At 33.7% G+C, this 27,697-nt stretch overlaps 1 protein-coding gene across 4 annotated transcripts in view; it reads right to left on the bottom strand.

The window, feature by feature from the left end:
* Positions 1-27,697, bottom strand: part of LOC126968704 (CUGBP Elav-like family member 4) — a 737,944-nt gene that overhangs the window by 630,474 nt on the left and 79,773 nt on the right. The window contains exon 1 of one of the 4 annotated variants that reach the window (XM_050813789.1): positions 19,227-19,439. The exons of the other annotated variants lie outside the window; for them this stretch is intronic. Coding sequence (XP_050669746.1) covers positions 19,227-19,280 — 54 coding nt within the window. The 5' untranslated portion in view covers positions 19,281-19,439. Of the gene's footprint in view, positions 1-19,226; positions 19,440-27,697 lie in introns of those variants that run through there. 4 annotated transcript variants of the gene reach the window in all.

A 27,697-nucleotide genomic window follows, 5' to 3' on the forward strand; every position in this document is an offset into this window, starting at 1 on the left:
TATTCGATGAAAAAAAAGCCCGCTGAGTTTGTTGCGCCCATTCTTCTCAGGTCTGAGGAATTCATTTTGGAATGGGTGGTAGTTTTTGACTTTCAATAAGTGATGTCACATCCTATTTTGAATAAAAATATTTGAATTTGAATTTATATGATTTTATATATAATACTAATAATGTACATACACAAAATTCTAATGCACATATTGTACAAGAATTGTAAATAAGAATAAAATACATTTTATATGTTATTAAGAAAATTTATTGAATTAGGCGTTACTTTGCGGAAATCCATAATTATACAAATTATTTAAGTTTTCTTTAGTGTTAATTCCGCCAATATTTGTCTTTAAAACAATTCTCGACACGCTGAACTGACTGCTGCAGTCTCGTGCCAGATTTTGGCGAGACAACACGTCCTGAGGATGCCTCGTGTAGAGGCGAAACACGTGTCGAGAATTGTTTTAAAGACAAATATTGGCGGAATTAACACTAAAGAAAACTTAAATAATTTGTATGTTATTAAGAGATGAGTAAAAGTAATAGGTTTTATAAATAAATAATCTTTCCTATATCCTATTAATATACATAAAGTTTAACTGAACTAAACTTTTCTCGAGTTAAACAATTTCAATATTAAATTGTTGGAATTAAATTAGTTTAAGTTTAACTTCTGTCATGCGGCCCGAGATGAACAGGTTTTTTTTTTAAACCTGACTAATTTTATAATGTGTAACTTGTAATCTTCATTCAGTCATTAGACCTGACAGTTCTATGATCTGAGGTGACATCTTGTGTTGAAAGTAATTAGTGAGACGAAAGTTGACACTCGTTGGCGATGTGCTAATGAATGTTACTTGTTAAATTTATATGTTCACATTTAGATCAAACGATTAGTTGGCAGATATTTCTATAACTGATAGCATTTGTAGCTAGTTGATTGGTTTTAAGTTATTCAAATGCAATTTCTGGATGCCGGCTAGATTATGGGTATCACAACGGCGCCTATTTCTGCCGTGAAGCAGTAATGTGTAAGCTTTACTGTGTTTTAGTCTGATGGGCGCCGTAGCTAGTGAAATTACTGGGCAAATGAGACTTAACATCTTATGTAACAATTTCTGGGTTTTTCAAGAATCCTGAGAGGCACTGCATTGTAATGGGCATGCCGTATCAATTACCATCGACTGAACTCGTTAGTGGACAGTAACACATAAATTAGACTTACAAAACTCTGCAAAATATCCCGAATCAATGCTTAATATTATTAATATAGTATTTATGCAATTGAATTCCTTATATCTGCAGCTATTTCTTATTTTAAGCTTGGTTTATTTAGGAATAGGAATGAAAACGATGATAAAAGCCGAACTAATGTACGTTCTTGGATTATTTATAATTTAGATCTGGAAATATAGGCGATGGAGTTATTTCTATACTTTGTTCCATAAGCCTTTTTCCTTCAATTCTATGTGAGCAGATTGTGATCAAGATTATGGACTAACATTAAGACGTTCCAAATAAGAAAATAAAATAAAATTCATTATAAGCAACAATAGTTAAACACATTAAATTTAAATAGAACGCATTTTAATTTTGATAAATATCATGTTACCGGCCGAACGGCGCCTATACCTCCGTGAAGCAGTAATGTGTAAACATTATTGTGTTTCAGTCTGAACGGCGCCGTAGCTAGTGAAATTTCTGGGTAAATGAGACTTAGAATCTTGTCTCAAGGTGACGAGCGAATTTGTAGTACCGCTTAGAATATTTGGGTTTTTCTAGAATCTTGAGTGGCACTGCATTGCATTGAGCAATAAAATAACTTTGAATAAATCTTCGTAATTAATATAAGTTATTAGTAAACTGGTTTACTTAAAAAATGTAAAAAGACGTGTGGCACTCGGGGACTGCCGTGGTAAAGCTATTGCATAGCATTTTTTATAAACTTATGCAATTATAATTATTTATTTATTTTATTTTATTTATGCAGTATTTATTTTCCTTTGTTTTTTTTTCTTTGATATTAATTCAAGTTACACTTTTTGAGCGTGGTCACCGATAAGAAAACAATTTTTTTCTTTTATTAAGTAAATGAGAAGTTAATATTGTTCAAAATATTTTTATTATCTTACAATACATGTAGGTTATTCAGGAATATTTATCATTGAAACGTACACGTACCCCAGGCTCGAACCTGGGACCTTCTGCACAAAAAGCATACGTGATAACCGCTGTACCACGGCAGCTGTAATGATCATGGCGAAATATCTATATACATCTAGTAAGTGGGTGTTAGGTTATTTTCGTTACGGAATTTCTGGATTCGGTCTCCACGCTCAAGGCCCGCGATAGAAGCTATGCAATAGCTTAAAAAAACTACTACTCTGAACTGCACGAACTGTGGCCTCAGTGTGTCAATCTTCCTATTGGCCGAAGTATAAATTATGAACAAAATGCACACACAGTTTCTGACGGCCTTAATACAGAAACAGTTTCCAGGCCTAATCTATGTATTTCATATGAATGTTATTGATTTCATAAGTGTTGTAGATCGCCGCAAATAGCTAAGACGTCTGCCGCAGATGCAAGCCCCTTGAGACTGTGTTGACCTCATTGAATCAGAATACAATATAATATACTTGATATCATACGATTATTATAATAAAAGCATTCATGTTTGTATACAATATGGAATTTATAATAATTTTTGTAGAGATAATTTGTTTGCGGAGTTAAAAATCTTATAACTCTTGGATAGTTTTCATTGGTTTAAATAGTAAGTTGAGTAGTAAAAAAGGGAACTCTACCACAAGAACTCTGTAGTCCACCTGTCCGTCAGTTTGTCCGGCAGTGGGCGGACAATATTATGTGTAATAGTAAAAAAAAATGTTTAAGTATTATACGATTAACTACCACAGTTAAAACAAATAATAAAAACTATCATGGCGTATTTCCAAATGGGAAACATGTCAACTACTAAAGTCAAAAGATTTTATTTCTTTATCTAATTTACGTTGCTTCTGGGAATATAAAATACAAATTTATATTTTTTTTTTTTTTATGATTTAAAGTGATAACCCTCACTAATACACAAATAAATTTTTTAAACAAAAATTTATGAACCATGCGGGATTCGAACTCGCGACCTCTCGCGTTCCGTGTAAGCGGTGCAGAACCTTTAAATATTGGGGTTGAGCAGAATATCAACTGTAAAGTAGATGTTGTAGATGAAACTACAACCTGAGAGTTGAACAAGACATAGAAGATTTTATGACGACACGTGACTCAAGAGCTCAACTTGGAAGAGCGCTCGCACGGAACGTTAGAGGTCGCGGAATTGAATCCCGCATTGTTCATAAAATTTTGTTAAAAATTAAATTTATATTTTAACAGATTCTACGGAAAAGTGTGCCATTCAAACATATGCTTCCAGAGTTGACATCATTGGTGCTCTAGTGAAACAAGTAAGTGCTAAGGTTGTGATTTATACAGCATACTTAGACTTTGCTCAGACTTTACTCACGTAAAACTTAGGTGAGTGTTGTAAAAAAACTACTTAAGTATTTTTTTTATTATTAACTTTTCAGTGTCAGTTGATAATAATTATATAAAATCAACCTGAATGAAAACTCCTAAAAAAATCGTACACAAAAAACAATTACATCATCCACGTAAACAATCAACACTAAAAAAATGTTCATAAAATGAAAACTACTTGGCCAAACTATGTAAAACTAATATGGGACCAAATGGCATCTATTCCGCATCGATCCAATGAAGAATAACGTAAATCGGATCATAAATCTCGGTCGTAATCGGTGTACATACATAAAATAAATACCGATCGAATTGACAGCCTCCTCCTTTTTGAAGTCGGTTAAAAACGTGAACTTGATTTGTGCATTGTACTATCTTATGTCAAGTTCAGCATTATTTCATGACTACGAAATAAATAATAATCAAGGATTATTCTAAGCATATACTCAGCTAACTTTGAGCTTAACGTCTGAGCTAAGTCTTAGTACGCTATATAGATCTCAGTTTAAGTCTGTCCAGTGTCCAGTATATTGCCCATAGTACAGTTTTACCAGTGGGAGGCTTTTTACAGGAAGCCGGCTAGATTATGGGTACCACAACGGCGCCTATTTCTGCCGCTAAGCAGTAATGTGTAAACATTACTGTGATTCGGTCTGAAAGGCGCCGTGGCTAGTGAAATTACTGGGCAAATGAGACTTAAAATCTTATGTCTCAACGTAAGGAGCGCAGTTGTAGCGCCGCTAAGAGTTTTTGGGTTTTTTAAGATTCCTGAGCGACACTGCATTGTAATAGGCAGGGCGTATCAATTACCATTAGCTGAAAGTTCTGCTCGTCTCGTCCCTTATTTTCATAAAAAAAGTATGCTGGTTAAACTCTTCGGTTCTAGCTCCAGACTTCAGTTTGGCTTTACAGTTGATAACCTAAAAATTGATGAGAAAATTGTTTCCTTACAAAGTATTTGAAAATTAAAATTATTATATCTCGTTAAATAGTACGGAACCCTTCACATGTAACACCTTGTTCTTTCGCGGTTTTTTATAGTTTCTATTAAGATTTTCTATTGATAGGCTGTTGTTAGGTTGAATGTTACGAAGTATCGTAAATATTTTATTACTTTATGATCGTTCACTATAAAATTAGATCTGACCAAATACTTTGGCCTACAAGTGGAAAATTGATGGATTGTACATAACAATTTCTTCATTCGTGGAGCATCTAAAGTTTTAAGATGTTTTCTTATGTGTTTAATCATAATTTGCATCATACGATATTAACACGGCTTCCGATAAGCTACTCATCACTAAAGTTAAGTAACCAACTGTCGAATCTCATGTTAATTATCATTTGAGATGCTAAAGGGATAATTAGCTACTTTAACTATTAACAGAGAGTGTCAAATCTATATCGCTCATCACGATATCTCTGGAAATTTCATAAGTAAGAGTTATTTTTTATGAACAGAACAACGTCTCTGGGGTCAGCTAGTTTAATTATAAATGTAATAATATTCTAACCGCAATGTTGTGTTTCTGTTGATTGTCACAGATTAAAGTCATGTCGAAATTATTGTCAAGTAATTGGCGATATATTACAAAATAGCTGATCCAAGTTTTTTATTCATATAAATTTACAATTTTCTGCGCTAATATTAGTTCCAAATTAATATTAATTACCAAAATTATGTATGCGCTGTTCAGACACTAAATTAAACCTCCGTTTCGTACATACAAATTAGGAAAAAGGAATATGTTAAAAGGGAAGGGGTACTCACTGAACTCAGCTTCACCTCACTTCTTCACAGGGCGCCCTGATTTCACTAGCGACGATTTCACAGTTTACTAAAGTTTTATGGTTAAGTATATCAAACACATTTTGCAAATCAAAAAACATGTGTTTGAGATTTATTTGTATATTAATTTTTTAGATATTATATTGTCTCTATCCGTGTGTTTTATACCTACTACTACATTTTATTTATACACATATTATGTTGAACGTAGTGGCCAGCAATATTAACAAATGCTTAAAAACTTGTCTTGTTACTCGAAAGTTACAGTTAAAGTTAATAGCTTAAAAAAGGTGGATCCCAAACCCTACCATCCTGTTCACCCGAACCACCTATCTGAATCAGGGTCTCAGATTTTTTATAATAAGTATTCCAATTTGAATATTGCCGCATTGATATATAGTCGTACAGATTAATATGTAAAAAATATTTTCAAAGTTGCAGTTGAATATAATAAAATGGGTTTTGAATTAAATTATATTTTTTTATTTAATAATTTAAACAACATTTATAACAATCAATATAACATACAATTAATAATGAATTATACACAGAATAGAACATTTTCGACACTGTCTTAGATTTTTGATACTTACTAAAATCAGTAGGTATCAGTTAAAGACACTTTAAAAGAATCGATACCTTCTTGAAAAAAGAATGAATTATGAATCCTCAATTCAACCTTCCACATAATATATATAGTATTATCTTTTAGCAGACAGTAATTACACAAAGACATAAGATACAAATTATTGTTTGAACATAGAAATTGATGAATAATTTTAGGTTAGGTATATCTTTTGGTATATCTTTTTCTCCTACTTTATAGACTTACATACAATTTGCTTTTTTCTTAGTTTTGTTACGTTCTACAATTATTAATATGTTTCCATGATGTACGTCACTATTTTCAGTGGGTCCCAAAATACATGCAAACTCGCCATCCTCCTTTAGGAAAGTTAAGTCAGATTTACTGTGCAGATTGTGCATTTTTTTTTATGGAATAGGAAGACAAACGAGCGTACGGGTCACTTGGTGTTAAGTGATCACCGCCACCCACATTCTCTTGCAACACCAGAGGAATCACAAGAGCGTTGCCGGCCTTTAAGGAAGGTGTACGCGCTTTTTTTGAAGGTACCCAAGTCGTATCGTCCCGGAAACACCGCACAAGGAAGCTCATTCCACAGCGTTGTAGTACGAGGCAGAAAGCTCCTTGAAAACCGCACTGTGGAGGACCGCCACACATCCAGATGGTGAGGTTGATATCCTAACTTGTGGCGTGTCGTGCGAAGGTGGAATTCGGTGGCAGGAATTACGTTATTTTGAACTGTGATTTTTAAATTCCTACCAGTGGTTATATATAAATAAGAAATATTTTTGTCGTTTTCTTTGATCTTGACCTCTAGTGCTCATTCAGTAGCGGTTGTAGAAATCATATCGAAGTTTTCATTAAAGAAGATCCGATTATATCGTTATTGGCGATTCATAGTAGCACTCGATCAGTGACCATTCAATTTAGTACATAATATTTAATGGAAACAGGCGCTGTTTATTTTTAATTAATTACGGAATGAGCTGAACGCCTCAGTAATTACCATGCGCAGAAGTTATCACCTGATGTACTTGTGTAAACAGCTATTAATTATAATAATCTGCTAAATAAATAGTGAGTAATGCACAATATAATTATTTTATAATAACACATTGGATACTTGTCCAATTTCACCAGCGGTTACTGTTATATCGTTTCATTAATGTTGTATTTTTTGTAAAAGGACGTAATTCTAGAAAAACGTTCCAAACCACAATCATGTCGTTATTGAGTTAAGAACACAAAACTGGTCATGTGATTCATATTAACGGACTGACAAAAAAAGGCAGTCCTACTGACACTCTTTCAATGACATCATGACTTAGTAGCCCAACCCACATGTATGGAATACACAAAATTTATTAAACTATAAACAGGATTTCCTTAAAATGTGATGTTTGTGGCTTGGAACGTTTTTCAGGGACTGCATCCATATATGCTTATTAATTAAACATATTATTAGGCGCGATACTAAATGAAACTAAAAAAAACTTCATTAGAGTTATAACTTACAGTAAACAAACAAGAAAATAAACAAATTGTTTCCAACAAAAACTTGAAATCAGCTTTATTATTAGCTTCACCTGTATGTATGTTTGTTTGTAACCGACTTATTTGGGCGCGTTTTCAACTTACTTTAAACGGCCAGATTTCGTTTAAACTTCGTAGATTTATCAAAGACCGATGACAATACATTAATTTGATGAAAATTTTCAAATTTTCAAAATAAGATTATTGTTTATTTATATAGTTTTCAACTATCGTCGATAAGGCAGGAATTGATGTTAATTTTAAATTTCTTTTGTATGTTTTAGTTCGGTTTTCTATAAAAAGCCGGTTTTTTAGAATTATTTATTATTTTCGGCAATGTCAATATAAAGTCAGAGCAATGTTTACATGAGTAATTTATACGCAATTACATGAAAATATGTACTTTATGAGTTATAATATACAGTTTGCCCTCTTCCTCCATAAAATAAAATAACAAAAAACAACCGACTTCAAAAGCACTATTACAAAACAATAGATATAAAATGCACTTTAAAGTATAAAAATAATTGCGAGTTCAATACTTTGAAATTAATTAATCTAATTCTAGTTACGATTATTATTATTTTTGGAATCGGTGTCCTTCCACCGCAGCTCTACTCTCGCCTCTCGCCTCCTCACGTCGCGAGTGCGACTCTCACCTATAACTATGTATGTAGTTACAAACCTACCTTGGCTGACACCGACTACAAAATAATACTCCTTCTCTTTTGAAGTCGGTTAAAAAATTAAAATAACAACACATTTCTATAAACAATAAGGTGTGTGTGTGTGTGTGTATGTCATAAAGGCATAAAAAATAAAAAAAATTGATTCCTTTAGAATTCTTTTTGATGTCATTTCTTATACTACTAGATACTACTACCGCTTCGGAAACAAATGGCGCTCTGAGAGAGAAGAAGCGGCGCAAGAAACTCTCCCAGCATTCTTTTTTTTGCGCTCTTTTCAATAAAAATATACAATATTGTACAGTCGCTATAAAATAATCACAATCTAGTCCCAGGCTGTCCGATCATTTAGATATTCAGCAGTGGAGTAATAGGATTTACGACAGAGCCATTTTTTTATAAAACATTTAAATTTATTTATAGATAATGCCTGAACAGTGGCTGGGACTTTATTGTAGAAGTGTATACATTTACCCTTAAAGCTATTATGTATCTTATGAAGCCTACTAGATTTAAATACAAGCAATCCCTTATTTCTAGTGTTATAATAATGAAAATCACTATTAAGAGCAAATGTCCGAGGATAGAATACAAAACTAGATTTGACCTATGCTATAAATGCCAGGTAAAGATTTATTTTATATAATATGCATACTGAATCATATACCAATACAAAAAATTTAAAAGCACATAACTCTGAAACAAACATTCATACTTACCATACAAACGCTAGTAACTTGAATTCGAACTCGGTCTCTTAGCTTAGGAGCTAAGGTTCGGGCCAATTTGGGTCAAACGTAATTTGATTGGTTCTGTTTTAAATATAAGGGCTGGCAAAGGTTTGCTATCTTTAATTAAAGCGAAAACCTAGGTCTCTTTTTGAACGACCCTGCTTTGAAGACTGTATTCGCGTTTATATTCGCAATTTAATAATTCAAAAGTAAAACCTTTTCATGTATATACTTGTCATATTGTACTTTTATAGCACAATAGTTTATTTCATTCAAGATCTTAACGAATGTATTTTCAACATACCTTTTGAATTTAATTAAAAATAACTAAGATGTTTCTAATACACTATGAAGCATTTACTTCAATGTTAGACACAGCTGTTACATCAATAAACAAAAATAAACCCTTTTAGTTATAAAAAAAACACCCTTTGGCAATAACTTACATTGGCCTATGAATATCTAGACGGAGTGAAGTTGTATCCTTTTTCAATTTTCGGATATAATAATTGAATACTAATAAGATAAAATATTATGTAAAATTAGTTTGACCGTAAATCTACTGTTAAACAAAAGCACTGCAATAAAAATTCAAGTTTTTTTCTGAAACATGGGGCAAAAAAGCGTCCTAACTACTTTTTCCAGGTACCACTGGCCATTGCATCCTTAAAACAGATGCAGTTTTAAAATCAACCAAATGAACAATAATTTTCTCATTACTCAGCTATACCTACAATCTTCTACTGAAATATACTAAAGCAATAGCCAAAATCTTATATATAAAATTCTCGTGTCACAATGTTCGTTCCCGTACTCCTCCGAAACAGCTTGACCCATTCTCATGAAATTTTGTGAGCATATTGAGTAGGTCTGAGAATCGGCCAACATCTATTTTTCATACCCCTTAATTTAAAGGGTGGTCCACACGTTTATGACATTTTTTTTAAATTTGTTTGATTATGAGTCAGCATTAAAAAATACATACAACTTCAAATTTTCACCCATCTACAATCAACAGTTACTTTTGTATCGCGATTTTAATATCGGCAATACAACGTTTGCTGGGTCAGCTAGTATACATATAAATATATTCAAGTGAATTTTACAACGGGCTTATAATTTATGTTTTTTGGTTATTTGTTGATAAGATTAACATTTTTATTACTTGTGTTTAAATTTTCAAATTAACTAGAATATTACATCGTTTAACGTGCAATCACGTATAATATAATATATTAAATATATATTAGCTTATGTTGTCCACGCCCCGTCTATATAATTAAAGTCACTGTTCACTTGCAAGCATAAACCAAACGGAGAACAATTCGATGGAGGAAGCTGTAAATCTATAAAAAGATCGAGTACTGCGGGCACGTGCTATTGTAACGAAGCATGAGTTGATGCATGTTATATAATTCAATGGGCGAGCGAAACCGTGGAACTGTTGTCATGTTATATTCGTGTGTAACCAATGATGTTGTAATATTATACATAAAACAACCGAAAAACACAAACATTTGTTTTAAACATTCGTCAATATAGATTGGCAAAATCTACATATTATTTGAAAACATAGCAATGCTTTAGACCTGAGAAGAAAGGGCTCAAGAAACTCAACCTCTTTATTTATAAATGTTGGCGCTCCATTCATTCTCAAGCTAATCGTTGGTATCATTAAGAAATTTTAATTTAAAAAACTTTTACATTCCAATCTGTGACATTGTCTATCACTTACACAAAGTAAAAATTTATGTTTTTTTTTTCTAAAATAGTTTAAAGTTCGTGGGTGTAATTAATCATCACATCATCCACATTCAAAATATACATATTAATTTTCAAAATTGATTCATATATATATTTTACTGTTATGAAAACTATTTTTTTTTTTCATTTTTGTCACCTTCAATAAGTCAACTCCGTCACCTACTCAAGTCGGTCTTTGTTTTTATAAAGTTATTGTGCCACTGATTTTTTAGTTTTGTTAGGACAAGTTTGACAATACATTGTATTATACTGAATAACCACCAGAAATATCTTTTAAATTGATCCAATTCAATTCTATTTATGCCGAAATGACGAAGAAAATAGATTCTTACATTAAATGCTGGCCTAAGGCACATTTTAATGAAATGTCAGATTTAGCGTCGTCTGATCCGGATTTATGTGGCGACATAAATATGAGAGATTCGTATTCTTACTCCTTATATCCAACATCGAAAAAACTAAGCTCAAGATTTGCACAGGAAGCCTGTGTTTGACTTAAATCCATCTCAATAATAATATAAAAATTATAACATCATCAGTTTCAATTTAAATGTCAAATTTAACACTTATTGCAACCTTTATTATTTATTTAATAATTAAGCATCGCTTTTTATAAAATTCCTATCATATGCCATTCCTGTAAAATATAATTATCATTATATATTTATTTTACTTTAATCACCTCTAACAGGCAGTTGCAATAACAGCCTTTTAAATAAAACACTTTTAAAGGATTAAAACGCGTGTAATTGTAACGGTTTTACGTTTTCAGGGAGACTGGGAAAACGAGATCTGGAAAGGTCTTGAAACGACGGGTTAACTAAAATAAAAATGTAACTTTTACGCAAACATCTAATGTAAAACCGTTACAGTTACACGCGTTTTAATCCTTTAAAAGTGTTTTATTTAAATGTGTAACACTCGCGTTAATCAATGAAAATACTTATAGCAGCCTGTTACTTAAAATGGGGCTCAATCTGTTATACTACCAAGCAGTGAAGGGGGTTCAATTAATTATAACTTCAGGTCGTGGCTTGAACGTCAGGACCGCACTGCTTCGGCCTCGATTGATTCACGGGTGCCAGGTGCATTGTGTGGCACAGGGAGTAAATCTGAACTGTGCCCTGGACTTGTCACTCGAGTGTAGGTTTACAAGGCCCCCTTACGAATTTCACCAGCCCTAGGTTTCCCGCATAGCCAAATTTGGTAAAAACTAAAAACCTATTAGTGAAGCTTTAGATGTTTATTCTAAGAATAAAAATTACTGTATCTCTCAGTTATCTCTAAATCCAAAGTTTATAGGAACTTGAAGGATATTATCAATACGTAAGATACGAAGTCGATCTATAACTTTCACTTCATGATTCTGCTTTTGAGACCAGTCCTTCTTTAGAGTGGTTTGTTTAGAATAGTTAAAGTGTATATATTTATTATTTCCCAATATGTCAGTCGTGATAACTGTCATAATAATTAGTAATCGCATCCCACAAATACAATTATACATTAAATATATATAATAGACCAATCAAGCAGCACTCATCCATGAGCTGATGTATAGACCAGCCATCGTTCCCACATATTTGAAGGAAGGAGACGACCCGATACACGTCGCCGCGAGCTTTAGTTTAATTTGGTAAATAATCCTACTGCCGCGAAATTATTAGTCGAATCGAATATCTAACGAATGTATTCACTTACACACAACTATCACGCGTATCTGCCAACATTAAACTTTGAAAAAATAAAAATTAATTTCCCTAATGGTTTATTTTCATAAAACGTCGTATAAACTTTTGTTTAAAATAAAATACAGGAATGAATGGAAGTCGGTTCATGACACACATTCTTGGCAACCCGTGAATTAGTAATAGTTATTTAAAATGTTTACAACTTATGGAGCTCGTTTGTTTTAGACGAGACGCACGCTATTTTATGATTATTAAAACTAAATATTGCAACTTCCTAGGTTTTACAAAGTCTACATACAATGTTCTCTGCTTATTATTTAATATATGATTTTTAATAATGCAAAAAGAATACTGCAAGAATTTCGTCTCTCTCAAAATCACATATGTTTTTAAGGCAAGTAGGGGTTCAGTTTAGATGTTACACTAAAAATAATATAAATATGTTTCGCATAGGTTAGTGTCGAGGACCAGAGGCGATCTTTTCGCCTCCAACTCGACTCTTGACGACAACGGAAAAACACTGCCGCCCATCCTACGGTGTCAGAGCTCTATGCCTGAAGTAAAGTTCATCCTTTGGGCTTCCCGAGAGCTTCTGCAAGTGGACCTCCAGCTTCCTCACTGGGCGCAGCATACAAGTTGTTGTTGACGGTTTTTGCTCGAATCCCAAGCCCGTGAACGCTGGAGTGCCCCAAGGCTGTATGCTATCTCCAACGCTATTTCTTCTGCATATCAATGATATGTTGGACAACTCCAACATACATTGCTATGCAGACGACAGCACTGGTGATGCCGTATACACAGGCCATGCAGGTGTCTCTCGGGAAAACGTCGACCAGTGCCGGGAGAAACTTGTGTTTTCTATCGAGTCCTCTCTCGAGAAGGTCGCGGAATGGCGTAAATTGAACCTTGTCCAATTTAACCCCCAGAAGACTCAAGTTTGCGCGTTTACCACTTAAAAAACCCCATTTATCGTATCACCGCTCTTCGACAACACTTCCCTTGCAGCCTTGCCTAGTGTGGGAATACTGGGTCTCGAAATTTCAAGCGATTGCCAATTCCGTTGCCATCTGGAGGGCAAAGCCAAATTGGCTTCGAAGAGGCTGGGCGTCATTAATACTCCAAGCCGGCACACATTCTAGCGCTCTACAAAGCGCAGGTCCGGCCACACATGGAGTATTGCTGTCTTCTCTGGTCTGGCGCACCCCAGTATCAGCTCGATCCATTTGACCGCGTGCAACGCAGAGCAGCTCGAATTGTCGGGGACCCAGTACTCTGTGAACGGCTGGATCACTTGGCGTTGCGTAGAGACGCCGCTTCATTGTGTGTCTTCTACCGCATTTATCACGGGGAGTGTTCAGAAGAGCTGTTTAACCTGATTTCTGCCGCCAAATTCCACCTTTGCACGACACGCCACAAGTTGGGATATCATCCCCACCATCTGGATGTGTGCGGTCCTCCACAGTGCGGTTTTCAAGGAGCTTTCTTCCACGTACTACAAAACTGTTTGAGCTTCCTTGTGCGGTGTTTCCGGGACGATACGACATGGGTACCTTCAAAAAAAGCGCGTACACCTTCCTTAAAGGCCGGCAACGCTCTTGTGATTCCTCTGGTGTTGCAAGAGAATGTGGGCGGCGGTGATAACTTAACTCCAGGTGACCCGTACGTCCCGTTTGTCCTCCTATTCCATAAAAAAAAGATATTAAATAAATGTATTTTCCATTAAATTTGAAATCGATATCTTGAAGTTTCAACTCAATGATTCGAACTTTGATCATAATTTGTTGTCCCATATTAAAATAAAATAAACATAATAATTATTCTGTTAAAACCTTATTACTTAGAATATCATTCGAAAAATAAATCAAATATGGACTAACGTATGCCCTTAAATTAAAGTATTCTATTACTGGTAAAACATATTAAAAAGCTAAAAGACCAGAGAAGACAGCAATACTCCATGTGTGGCCGGACCTGCGCTTTGTAGAGCGCTAGAATGTGTGCCGGCTTGAAGTATTAATGACGCCCAGCCTCTTCGAAGCCAATTTGGCTTTGCCCTCCAGATGGCAACGGAATTGGCAATCGCTCGAAATTTCGAGACCCAGTATTCCGATACTAGGCAAGGCTGCAAGGGAAGTGTTGTCGAAGAGCGGTGATACGATAAATGGGGTTTTTTTAGTGGTAAACGTGCAAACTTGAGTCTTCTGGGGGTTAAATTGGACAAGGTTCAATTTACGCCATTCCGCGACCTTCTCGAGAGAGGACTCGATAGAAAACACAAGTTTCTCCCGGCACTGGTCGACGTTTTCCCGAGAGAGACCTGCATGGCCTGTGTATACGGCATCACCAGTGCTGTCGTCTGCATAGCAATGTATGTTGGAGTTGTCCAACATATTGTTGATATGCAGAAGAAATAGCGTTGGAGATAGCATACAGCCTTGGGGCACTCCAGCGTTCACGGGCTTGGGATTCGAGCAAAAACCGTCAACAACGACTTGTATGCTGCGCCCAGTGAGGAAGCTGGAGGTCCACTTGCATAAGCTCTCGGGAAGCCCAAAGGATGAACTTTACTTCAGGCATAGAGCTCTGACACCGCAGGATGGGCGGCGGTGTTTTTCCGTTGTCGTCAAGAGTCGAGTTGGAGGCGAAAAGATCGCCTCCGGTCCTCGACAATAATCTATGCGAAACATATTTATATTCTGATATAGATATTATCATCTTAATAGTAAATTTAGAAGATAAAAAAGCCCATTACTATAATTTTCCTTAAATTTATATCTTCTATGGGTTAATGAGCAGGTTGTATTTGAATGCTTTCATACAAACAGGTATGTCGAAGGTTAATTAGAAGGCTAATTAGATGGTGGCTATCAATAACAATTAGAACAATGATTCATTGATAGTACAGGTATACCGGCTAGTTGTTTGCATATGCAACCTGCCTTTGAATATAATAGACGGAGTTTATATAAATAAAATACTTTTTATAGGATTAAAGTGGGTAAAATTGTAACTGTTATAACATTAAAATTATATTACTTAACTATTATTAATTAACTTTTTGCATCGAAATTACACTAAAATTATTATTTATTTAAATCGTAATTTAACTCTAGTTTTATTAATTAAATGTGTAATACACACGTTAATTGAAGAAAATACAAGATGGCGTTGAAATAAATGACATGAGAGTATAATATTACTATTATAACCTTATAAGTTAACTTATAAGGTAGGTACCTACCTATAAGCACTAAAAGAAGGTTAACAATTTTAACGAGTGACCAAAATTATTTGCTTCAGTGGATAGTTCCTTGATAATCACATGAATTATTGATCAACACCTTTCATCTATTTATTAGTGACTAGCTGACCCGACAGACGTTGTTCTGTATATAATAAATAAAATAATGTTTTAATATGAATTTGTCAATAATATATCATAACATCAAAAATTACTTCGTAAAATATGTACCCTGCTGTCGTTATCAAATTGTTTCACCGCAGAACTGTCAAACCGTGCGCCAATAAATTCTCTCATAGAAATTATATATGGACTCATCGAAGGAAAAATGTTTGTTGTTTTTATTTAATTTAGCAGCATTTTCCTATTTATTCACCTTTTAAACCTTCTCTGGACTTCCACAAATAATTCAAGACTAAGATTAGCCAAATCGGTCCAGCCGTTCTCGAGTTTTAGCGAGACTTACGAACAGCAATTCATTTTTATATATATAGATTTAATATTTCATTTATAAATTCCTTATATTATATTATTCGTACTCAGTTTAGATTCCAAATTTCAAATAACTACATTAAATTTTCATAATAAATATTTATATGTGTAATTGCGTACATATTCTGACTATAAAATAATAATATGTAGGGTGGTCTATCTAGTAGTAGCATAGTCTATGGTTTAACCACTATATTATTTGGTGTGCTTATTAGCACTAGGCATCACTATGTACGGCCTATACAGAAAAGAGTGGATTTTTTTTTATATAATATGCTATTACTACGCCCAAACAAAATGATTAATAATTCATAAATTAATTTCAGCGGAGCTTCATAGTTGTATTTGATAGTAAAGTTAATTAATTAATAATAAGTTAATTATACGAGAAATCTGGTCCATGTTACAATACGGTGAATATGTGGATGAAATATTTGTGAATATTTTGCGTCCGTCTGTGAGAACTCTGGACAATTTGAGCTGAGCTAACAGAAGGCAACTATTGCAGTGGCAAGCTCTTTTGCACGTCAGCCACGTGGGTCTTGGCTGACGTCATCTAGCAATAACTACTTATATAGTTTTGGTTTGAAACTACTTAGACTTAACATCTTATGTCTCCAGGGGAAGAGCGCAATCGCAGCGCTCGGAAATTCGGGGTTTCAATTAATCCTGAGCATAAAATAGACTTTGTTAGAAATGCAAAACATTAGAATATAAAAACAAACACTATCTCTTATCTTTGCTTATTTAATCATAGTTATATATCGTTATCTTTTCTTGACCCACGATATTGTACATGACCTGAATTGAGTCTGGCCAAACCACTGGTGCTAAATAAAAAAAATTTGAACAAAACCTAACCTCGTGTTGGTAATTAACACGTGCGCATGATCATGCGTTTCGGTTGAGATCTACTGCTTATTCCGATGAAAATTGCCTCAGCTTTGAAGTTGAACAGGCGCTATCATCTCAGTGAGCCCGTGGCACTAAATAGCCAAAAACCTATTTTATGACCATGAGAACAGTTAAAGATAATCATCACGTTTTCGAATATTCCAATGCTCAACTATTATCCATTAGTTACTAAACAAACGACAGTCAGCTAATATAATTCATCTGCATTAATTGTCTTTCCAATAAAATCATAGTTGAAATGTTTGACAGAAACGTTTCATATCTAAAGTTTAATTTATATATATATATACTAGCTGACCCAGCAAACGTTGTATTGCCGATATTAAAATCGCGATAAAAAAGTAACTGTTGATCTTAGATGGGTGAAAACTTGAAGTTGCATGTATTTTTCATAATCAAACAATTTAAAAAAAATACAAAAAAATTTGAAAAATAATTTCGTGTTTAGGACGTGTTTAAAGGACCACCTTTAACATTTAGGGGGATGAAAAATAAATGATGTTAAAATTTCATGAGAATCAGTCAAGCCGTTTCGGAGGAGTTCAAAGTTTAACACCATGACACGACAATTTTATATATTAGAAAATATATATCAAAATTATGTTAAATGATTAATAATTTTACAAAGTAAATATTAGTTTAAGATAAAAAAAATACATGTATGCTCACAAGTAATAATGGTTAAATAAATTGGTATAATATCGCAACAAGACTGTCGAAATCTATTTAATACATTCATCAAAATATAATTTAGTGTCTCATAAAACATCATTGTAGACTTAGATAGTGTTTAGCAAATAGAGAGAAATGTCATATTATTCTAATCTCATATTTTATCTAACTATAAATATTGACGCTGAAAACCGAATTCTTAATAAAAATTAATATATTTCTTACCAATTGAAATATATTTTATACAAGACTATTTTTCCCCTTCATACACTATTGTAATTCAAAACATGAATAAGGTAAAATTAAATAACATTTCTCGCTCTTTTACCGCCAAGCATAACTTTTTGTCGAGTCATGAATGCTATGGGTTTCTTTTATTCGGCGTTATATTTATTGAAATGTTCTGTTTAATATGGAAATTTGTATGACATACTTACGTTATATTGCTAATCCTGAGACTAGTTTATAAGAGAATAAAAAATGTTCAAAACAAAAGTATTACGTTATTCAAAAGAATTTTTTAAAAACGTGTGGTTACTATAACATAAATGACTTTCTTAATGATACCACAGATTGGGAGTGAAGCGACCACCCTCAGGCTATTAAGTAATAAGTTTAAGTGTACAATAATACTTTCTAAACATATCTTTTCGATGAAAAAAAAACCCTGCTGAGTTTGTTGCGCCCGGTCTTCTCAGGTCTGAGGCATTCATTTTGGATTGGGTGGTAGTTTTTGACTTTCAATAAGTGATGTCAATCCTATTTTGAATAAAAACTCAAAGACAATAAAAATAAATAAAATATTACTCTCAATAAGTAAACACTGAACGAAAAGTACTCCCAAAATGGCGTAGGCAAGAACCACACTAATCATAACCAAAACCGTGGAGCACATGCGAATGGTATTGATAAACCTAAAAAGTTCAGAAATGAATCTACTTGGGATGGATCCAAAATTCTTAAAAAATCAAAGTTTCTGCAAAAAAGGAAACTTGAAGCCTGCAAAACAACTAGTAAGGGCAGCAGAAAGAAAAACAGCAAGGGAAGCCAAGGCCAAGAAATTAATTTTGAATAAAAATATTTGAATTTGAATATGATTCATTTATTACAACGAGCCTAGCGCTGTATATCCATGATACTGCCTTCTGAAATACTTTTAACAATATATTAGTTACCTATGTGTTGCTACAGTAAAGAACGGCAAACGGGGATACATATGGGTATGATCGCTGCGGTCCTTTCTCTTTAGTAACATAAGAGGAATCACATTGCCAACCTTATACAGCATCAAAAAAATATTCTAAAACCTAAAACACTCCGGTACGTGGTGGGGGCGAGTGGTGAGAGTCAATGGTTCATTAAAATTGTATAAATGTTCAAATACACACCAGATAAGGGTAGCCGGAATTGTAATAATATAGTTGAAACGTATTGAACAAACTATGTATAACTAAACATTTTTTGTTTAATCATATTCTGTAAACTCAAACTTTAATTTCACTAAGATAAAACATGTAGCTATTATGCTGCAGTATAAACCAGTTTGTAAAACCATTACAGGATTTTCTAAGCCTTTCAAATCAAAATATAAACTTACCAATTCATCGTAGTAGTTTGCGATTTGCGAATAGATCAAGGAATCGTAATCCATTTTCACTCACACACACAAATTGGGTTAGACAGAAGGTTAACACAGTGTCACTGCACTTTTCCGTGTCAGTTGGGTTAGGGCTAAAGACCGGTAAATGCTATTTTATTGGAAACTTTCCTTCGTCTTCACGTCGATGTAAGACGCATTGGTCGAGTAACGTCTGACGTACACTACCGCCTGTAAAGCTAAAATAAGACGAAATTTTAAACACAAATCTTTGGCGCGCGCTAGATTTACATAGAGGTGTTACAACCAGTGCGTAAAATGTTTCTAATATTCTTTATTGTTTTATTAAATAAAAGTTACTTTTAATATTTGTAAGCTATCAGTTTGAAATATTATTGATAGCTTGAAAGTGTATTGCAAAAACAAGACCATCAAATAGTCAAGTAACATTTAAATAAATAGAAAATTATTGATTACAAATTATCATGCAATTTCTAGCCACGAAAGTTACTTAGGTACACATATGGCAATAATTATTTACGAACAGATTTTAATTAATAATTTCCTTCCATTCAAATCAGTAGATAAGGAAAAAGTATATTTATAATAAGCGATACCTGGCATTGTACTGAATAATCATTACAATTTATTTTGACAATCAGCTCTGTATATATCTAACACTTGGTCGTTAGAGGAAGCTGGTTATAACGTATGTTCGACTGTGAGTTACTCCAAACATTTTACGTTGGTTTGTTTTATAATTTCACGAAAGTTTTTTAATTAACATTGTGAGAGAGCAATGAACTTTATGTAATTTTATAAATATAGATTAAATTTATAAATTTCTGAATAGGTTTCTTCTAACTACGTGAATGTACGTGCATAGTCGTTAAAACTATATGGTTTTGGTTGGCGCATCGGTATATTCTATATGGCATTATGAAAGTGGAATATATTTTATTTTTTCGTCAAATCGAAAATGTTTGCATTAAATTTACTAAACCGTTTGTTTCTTTCTAATAAGACAAATAACAAAAATGTTAGTATTGCATGAGTTAGGTTTATACAAAAATATATTTTTACAGTTCATCCGCAGGATATAATTTCACAAAAGATATAATAAATCATCACAATCTGAGTACTATAAAAACTCTCCGAAACCACAGACAAAAGCGTTGCGACGCTTGCCACGGTTCTCTACGTAAGTTAAAATTAAATGTTACACTGAAATGATAAGACTCATGCTTTCCCTATATTTTTCACCGGAGCTGGCAAGAAAAATAGTACTAGAACATTATTTACTATTTGCGGCTGAGGATTGTTACCAACTCTCGTTTATTACTTGTTTTTTGGTCAAGTTAATGATGAGTGAATGAGTCTCATCGATACTGCTTGAGGACAACTGTATTCTGTAACGTGTATTTAACCCAATGTTTTGTTACCATTACAGCTTAGAGTTACCTTACCTTAAAAATCTTTCCAATAATTTGATAGTTGTACATATTGGACAAGGAGAGCGTTTAATATAATAATAATATAACAAATTCTTTATTTCGACCAACAAAGGATCATAATGTGTTAGTAACAACGTAACATAAAACCTAGTGTAAGTAAAAGATATCTTAAAATCTAACTTAGGAAAAGACAGACTTGTCAGCACATGTATCACACAGAAGTAGTTCAGGTACTGATAATCGAACGATCGAATCTGTTATGCAAGATCTTAAAAAATATTATAACATAAACTAGAATTTATTTTTAATGTATGTATGTGTTTGTGTATTTATAATTGTTATAATATTTCGATGAAAACAGGAATAACATTTGATGATATTGTGAAACACATTTAATTATAAAGAGGAGTTACTGTATCAACGAAGTATTAACCATTTTCATAAATTTTCCATGAAGACTAGCACGTACAGATTCTCGACGCATCTGGCAGGTTATTTATAGTATTTATATAAATTGGTATGTCTTTTATTGATGATTCATTGGAATTCATTTAATTCTAACGAACATAATATTATATGCAGAATCAACGTAAATGCAAACTAAACATGTCTGTGTCTCCGACCATAATTCATAAAATTTTAAGATATAGAGATTATTATGGGCATTTACCTATTTTTATATATTAATTACAGAAAGCAATGGGGAATGGAGTGACCGCCCTCAGGCTATTAAATAATAAGTTTAATTGTGCAATATTACTTGTAAACATATTTATTCGATGAAAAAAAGAAAAGCCCGCTAAGTTTGTTGCGCCCATTCTTCTCAGGTCTCAGGCATTCATTTTGGAATGGGTGGTAGTTTTTTGACTTTCAATAAGTGATGTCACATCCTATTTTGAATTAAAATATTTAAATTTGAATTTGAATTTGAATGACTTCTACAATAGTTTAACACTGAATTTTATCACAACTATGAAACGTATCTGACATTCTAACTGTTGTTTGACATTGTTAAAACAAACGTTAATTGTGAAACTATTGCATTTTTTTGAGGAAAAGGAGGACAAACGAGCGTACTGGTCACCTGGTGTTAAGTGATCACCGCCGCCCACATTCTCTTGCAACACCAGAGGAATCACAGGAGCGTTGACGGCCTTGAAGGAGCGTTACCAACCTTTTAAGGTACAATGCTATTCGTTTTAGCTGTCTCCACTTTTTCATGTAAATTATTAAAAAAAAAATCCAAAATTTTCTCGGTATAAAGATCGAGTATAAATATACTTATGAGTTATGAGACCCTAATTTTGTTTGAATATAATTTAATTTATTTTCAGAGTAATATTTCAGTCAAAAGAAAAAGTTATACATTATATATATCAACAGCACACCTGTCATGGTTGAAAAAATGTTCTAGCAAATACAATGTTAAGCTGAAGTTGATTTTAGTCTACACCACAAAGTAATCATAACCAGCCATAAGCCTCTTATTAAACTTAACTCTAAGTAAATCATTTATTACTATCTTCACCGTAAATTGTAAACATAAAAGGGACATTACAGAATATCTTCAAAGAAATCCTATTATTTGAAACAAAGTAGAGTTGAGACGGAAACAAAGTATTTGTCGTAGAATGCGACACATCACATGCATGTGATAAATGCATCCAGATGTTGGGACTCTATATAAAATTTTATAAAGCAATTTACGAGCGTCTCCGTGAAATGCTTTTAATAATTGAATTCAGGATTTTGTCCTTTCTCGTAACCTGTTTATAAAATATGTAAGTTTATCTTTTAACACTTCGTTGCGTGCACATACTTAAAATATCACTACTTAAGTTTTTTGTGTACAGACGATAATCTTTATGTGTAAAATTTTGTAAAATCATGAAGCTTTTCTTCTGATGTCATAACAATTTTGAGTTTATCAATTCTATTATTAATGTAAGAAGGTACTAAACGCAACTTAACAGCTTCTTGAGGTAATGTGAAATATAACTCAAAAAGAAAATAAATTCGATTCAATAAATAATTAAATACTGCAGCTATTTAAATAAATAATATCCTTAATGACTATCTAAAGAAATTTAATCAAAACAAATCTTATAGCTATATTTACAATACTACGATTACATAAAATTAAAACTATCATTACGTGGAAGCGTACCAAGAATACTGGCAGCATTACCGCGTTGGATAGCAAGGCTGATCCGTTGACCGAAATAGCTGCCAGCGCTTGGGTTTCCGGTAGCCTTATTGAGGCGCGAAGATAGTATTTTGAACATTCTCCGCGCCTCTGGGCCCCACGGGCCAAGTGTCTCGACACCAAACGCCACAAAGATGTATGACTCACTGAGACCAACATATTTGCGACGCTTGCCGTCTTCGGCAGTCGAAGCAGCAGCCCCAGCACCAACTGACGTAACTTGGACATGAGAAGGAGCCAGAGTGTCGACGCAAGTAGCGTCCCACACCAGCGCCCTTCCCCGTGCCCAAGCCACCAGCGTCATAATCATAGTCATAGTCACCACTATCTATATAAAACTAATATGTCTAATTCAAGCTATTTGTAAGGAGTTCGGTGTTTAAAAGGAAAGCGTTCCAATCTTGGCAAAATATTTTTTTAAGCATTTTCTGCGCAATGTGTAAAACCGTTAACTCTCACCATACCCTTGGTTCGATTCTCACCCGCCACGCACCAATGTGTTTTGGGTTTTTGTTATATAATTCATATGTACGTATACAATTTATAATGCCGACAGCTCTATAGTGATCTATCTGGTTTTAAAAGAGGTTGATTACATAATATCATCAGGTTGATCTGTTTAAAAAATGTTTGTGTGTACTTTGTATGCACGCAAGAAGGTTGCAGGTTGAAGGTAATGTTGTTGAAGGCAATACTTCTTTGGCCTAACGAAGCAAAAATCATTAAAATCGTGCTTTTCAACGTTTTTAGAAAGAAAAAGATGGCTTTGACAATTAATTATTGAATAATGAATACGGCTGTACGGGCTTGAACCCTTTGTCTTTTCTAATAATGGACGAAGAAACCAAAATAAAAAAATAACGAAAGACGCAAACGTCAGAATATTCTAGGAACCAACTTCACCCTATTACTTTTGTGTTACAGATCACTGTATCATCAGCGCGCAATAGCGCGCGCATCCTAAAATTTACTCTTATGATTTTTTCATAACGCGCCTAAAGAAGTATAACTTCAAAAGAAATAATATAAGAGGATTATCCAGTCACCACAAGTAGCGCTCGTCCACGAACATGACGCATGGATCAGCCCTCGCTTCCTCCGACTATATTTTAGGTAGGTACGACCCGCCCAAAGAAATAAATAAGATTTAATACACAGTCTCCCATAGCGGCAGCTTTATCTGATGTTAACAATAATAGATATGTTACGTGTAAACAAACTAATATACCGTTAAAACCGAGGGAGTAAATTAAACTGTGCGGTAATTGAGGCGACACAAACATTTATTCTATTTCATCGTACAACAGCTGTAACAAATATTTTGGTATTTTGTGCAACATAGTTTAACTATTAATAATGGAACATAACATTGACTTCAACATTTATCGTTATTATACGAGAGAATTTCATTAATTATTATACAATTCATTAATTCATTAATTATATTAATTTGTTAGACGATGTAAATGCTTTTACAAGATGATCCCAGAAAATGACCAAAACAAATATATTATGATATGTAAAATAATAATAACATTTGATGACTTTCTTAATGATATCAAGTGAAATACCACAGATTGGGGAATGGAGCGACCGCTTGTAGTCATAAATTAATAAATTTTATTGTCAATAGTTTTTGAAAAACAGAATGGCTTCTGCAAAACTACGTAAAGATCACGTTACCTAATCTATTGTCACGACCAGGTCACTTAAACAAATCGTACTTCAGCGCGTTCATATGCCCAGAAAAATGATGCCTAGAATCAAGAAGTGCAGGATGAAGTATTTGAGCCATTTGCTCATATAAAAAACTATAGACCAATTCAGCTCATCATGCTGGGCAAGGTGGAAGAAAAGGCCCGCGCTAGGCTTCAATAAAATCCTGGCTTTGGAACATACAGTAGCGGTCTGGGATTCCTCCTTTGAACTGTTCCTTCTCGCCAGTGATCGGGACCAATTCAAAAACCTGAATGTCAACTTTTATGGCTGAAGAGGCTTGTAAAGAAGAAAAGAAAATACCGCGCACATCTTCAAAATACTTAGCAGCTTTAAGTAACCTTAAAAAATTCTAGTAAGTCCTAGAGGATGTAAGAAGCTGCTCTTGGTAACGTAAATTTCTTTTCACCGTGTCGCTAGTTCACGGGGATTAACACCTTGACCTATACGGTAAAGAAAAAGCAATAAGAGATACGCATTCTCACTCTCATCAGCCGGAAGACGTCCACTGCTGGACAAAGGTCTCCCCCAAAGATTTTCACGACGATCGGTGCTGCGCTCCCCTAATCCAACGTATACCGGCGATTTTCACCAGATCGTCGGTCCATCTTGTGGGACTCTACCAACATTGCCTCTTCCGGTACGTGGTACGTCTTCGAGTATTCCGGTCGCCATTCGAGAACTTTACTGCCCGAATAGCCATCTGTCCGTCGAACTATGTGCCCTGCCCACTGCCACTTCAGTTCCGCAATCATTTGGACTATGTCGGTAACTTTGGTTCTCCTACGGATCTCCTCATTTCTGATTCAATCTCGCAGGGAAACTCCGAGCATAGCCCTCTCCATTGCCCTCTGAGCAACCATGAGCTTTATCATAATTATTCATAATTTAATTTATTTCCCAGTAATTTCCTGAGTTCAAAAAATCTTCTTATAAAATCTTCGCGTACTTCTAAGCGGTAGACTCATCATATGATAGGAACGCGACGGGACAAAAACCAATTAAATGTGCTAAGACCTTATGCAGCCGCAATTTATAGAGCAATGGTTATGTGGCTTGTAATAATGTACGCACCGGACAGTAATGCAATGGAGTTGGTTCCAATGTAAAATTTATTTCCTAGAATTTTTATTACTATTTTGAAACTTTAAAAGTTTTCTTGTAAAACAAATAAAGAAGACTCATGATTATAACAGTAACTATTTAGTCGTTCATGTTAAGAGTTTTTTTTTTTTCAATATAATTAAATAACTCCTGTGTTAACAAAAATAATTTACTTTGTTTTCACATATTTTTTTATTTTCCTTTCTAATGTGGTCTCTACAATACTTGTAAATTGTAAGTTTTTGATAGTAAAAGTCTTGAAACGTCAAAGTTTTAAATCATGTATGCAAATAGTATGGTAAATTCTAATTGAATTAACTCCTAATTATATTATTACATAATACATGAGTGTGCACATATAAAATGTAATTGGTCAGTTGTCCTAAATATAATAATTAAAAAGTGTTGTTGGTACTTGAACCGCGTATTAAAGTAAGATAGCCATCTTTACAGACGGAGTAAAATAATTCCCTAGTTTAAAAATTTTTTTTTGGATAGAGTTTATTATTAATAACAGTGAAAAACATAAACCGCTTATCATACTCATTTAATTACTTCCTTGTAAAATAACCATAAAGCGTATCTATTGATTTGTTATTCCATAACACACGCACGACCTGTTGCGATAGTGTTGCACTGGAGGCTTTCCAAAGCTTTAGTGAATCATTTTTAAATAAAAAGCTCTTTATGTACCATTTACTTTTTCAATTTCCTTGAGAGCTTTGCCAAATTTAAATCTTATGTGTATTTAATGAGTGCTATTACAAGAGTTAGGTTTTTAGCATCTAAATCAAAACATTATTTTTGCAAGTCCCATTTTTAAAAAAGGGGGTACATTAGGTAGACATTTGTTTCGGTCTGGAGGGCGCCGTAGCTAGTGAAATTACTGGGCAAATGAGGCTTAACATCTTATGTCTCAAGGTGACGAGCGCAGTTGTAGTGCCGCTCAGAATTCTAATGGGCAGGGCGTATCAATTACCATCAGCTGAACGTCCTGTTCGTCTCGTATCTTATTTACATAAAAACAAAAAAAAAGGTAGACAAATATTTAAAAAAAAAATATTGAATTAGGCGTTACTTTGCGGAAATCCATAATTATACAAATGATTTAAGTTTTCTTTAGTGTTAAGTCTCGTGCCAGATTTTGGCGAGACAACACGTCTTGAGGATGCCTCGTGTAGAGGCGAAACACGTGTCGATATGTTTTAAAAACAAATATTGGCGGAATTAACAGTAAAGAAAACTTAAATCATTTGTATAGACAAATATTGTGACGCCATGCAAGGGCACAGCAATATTTTGTATAAATTAAATAAGTTTTAAACAAAACAATATTTAGCAGTGTGAATACAGATTATACAACTAATAACAATTTATTTCTACATTATCTAAGGATATTATAACAAATTCTCACACTTAGCATAATTAAAAATTCGCGTAAAAAATAGAAGCATTTTGTAACTTAAAATTTTAAGGTCTCTCTTTAATTTAGAAGGCTTCTCTTTATTTTTACTTTTATTTGGGGTATGATTTTAAATTTTTATTGCCATGTGATTCCTCCAATCCGGATCAGATGTTTTAGTAGTTTGCGCCCAACTCGTTAGCGGTCTTCTTCTATAGCGTTTCCTGTTTGGGTCTTTACACAGACTGTTTTCCAATTACAGCACTAGAGCGCATTATGCGTCATAATGCTCAACGTTGAGTGTTCTTACTACAGCAACGCTTTGCACAATCGAGCACTCTCAAAAGTACTGCTTTCGTGTGATGAGTAGAATAGATACCAACTCATTGACAGAAAATTAACGTGTGTTTTCTCTTTAAGTTGGCATTGATCCAAATTTTATTTATTATCGGTAGTAATATTGTTTATTGTTGAAAAAATTTTGAAAGCTTTCGTTTCGTCGTAGTTTTTTTTAAATATTATAACTCAATTCAGACTGTGTTAAAAAAGTATGGTTAACGGTACAAATTTACCGAAAAATATATGTTTT

Source organism: Leptidea sinapis, chromosome 16 (genome assembly GCF_905404315.1).
Source record: "Leptidea sinapis chromosome 16, ilLepSina1.1, whole genome shotgun sequence".
Classification (NCBI taxonomy): Eukaryota; Metazoa; Arthropoda; class Insecta; order Lepidoptera; family Pieridae; genus Leptidea; species Leptidea sinapis.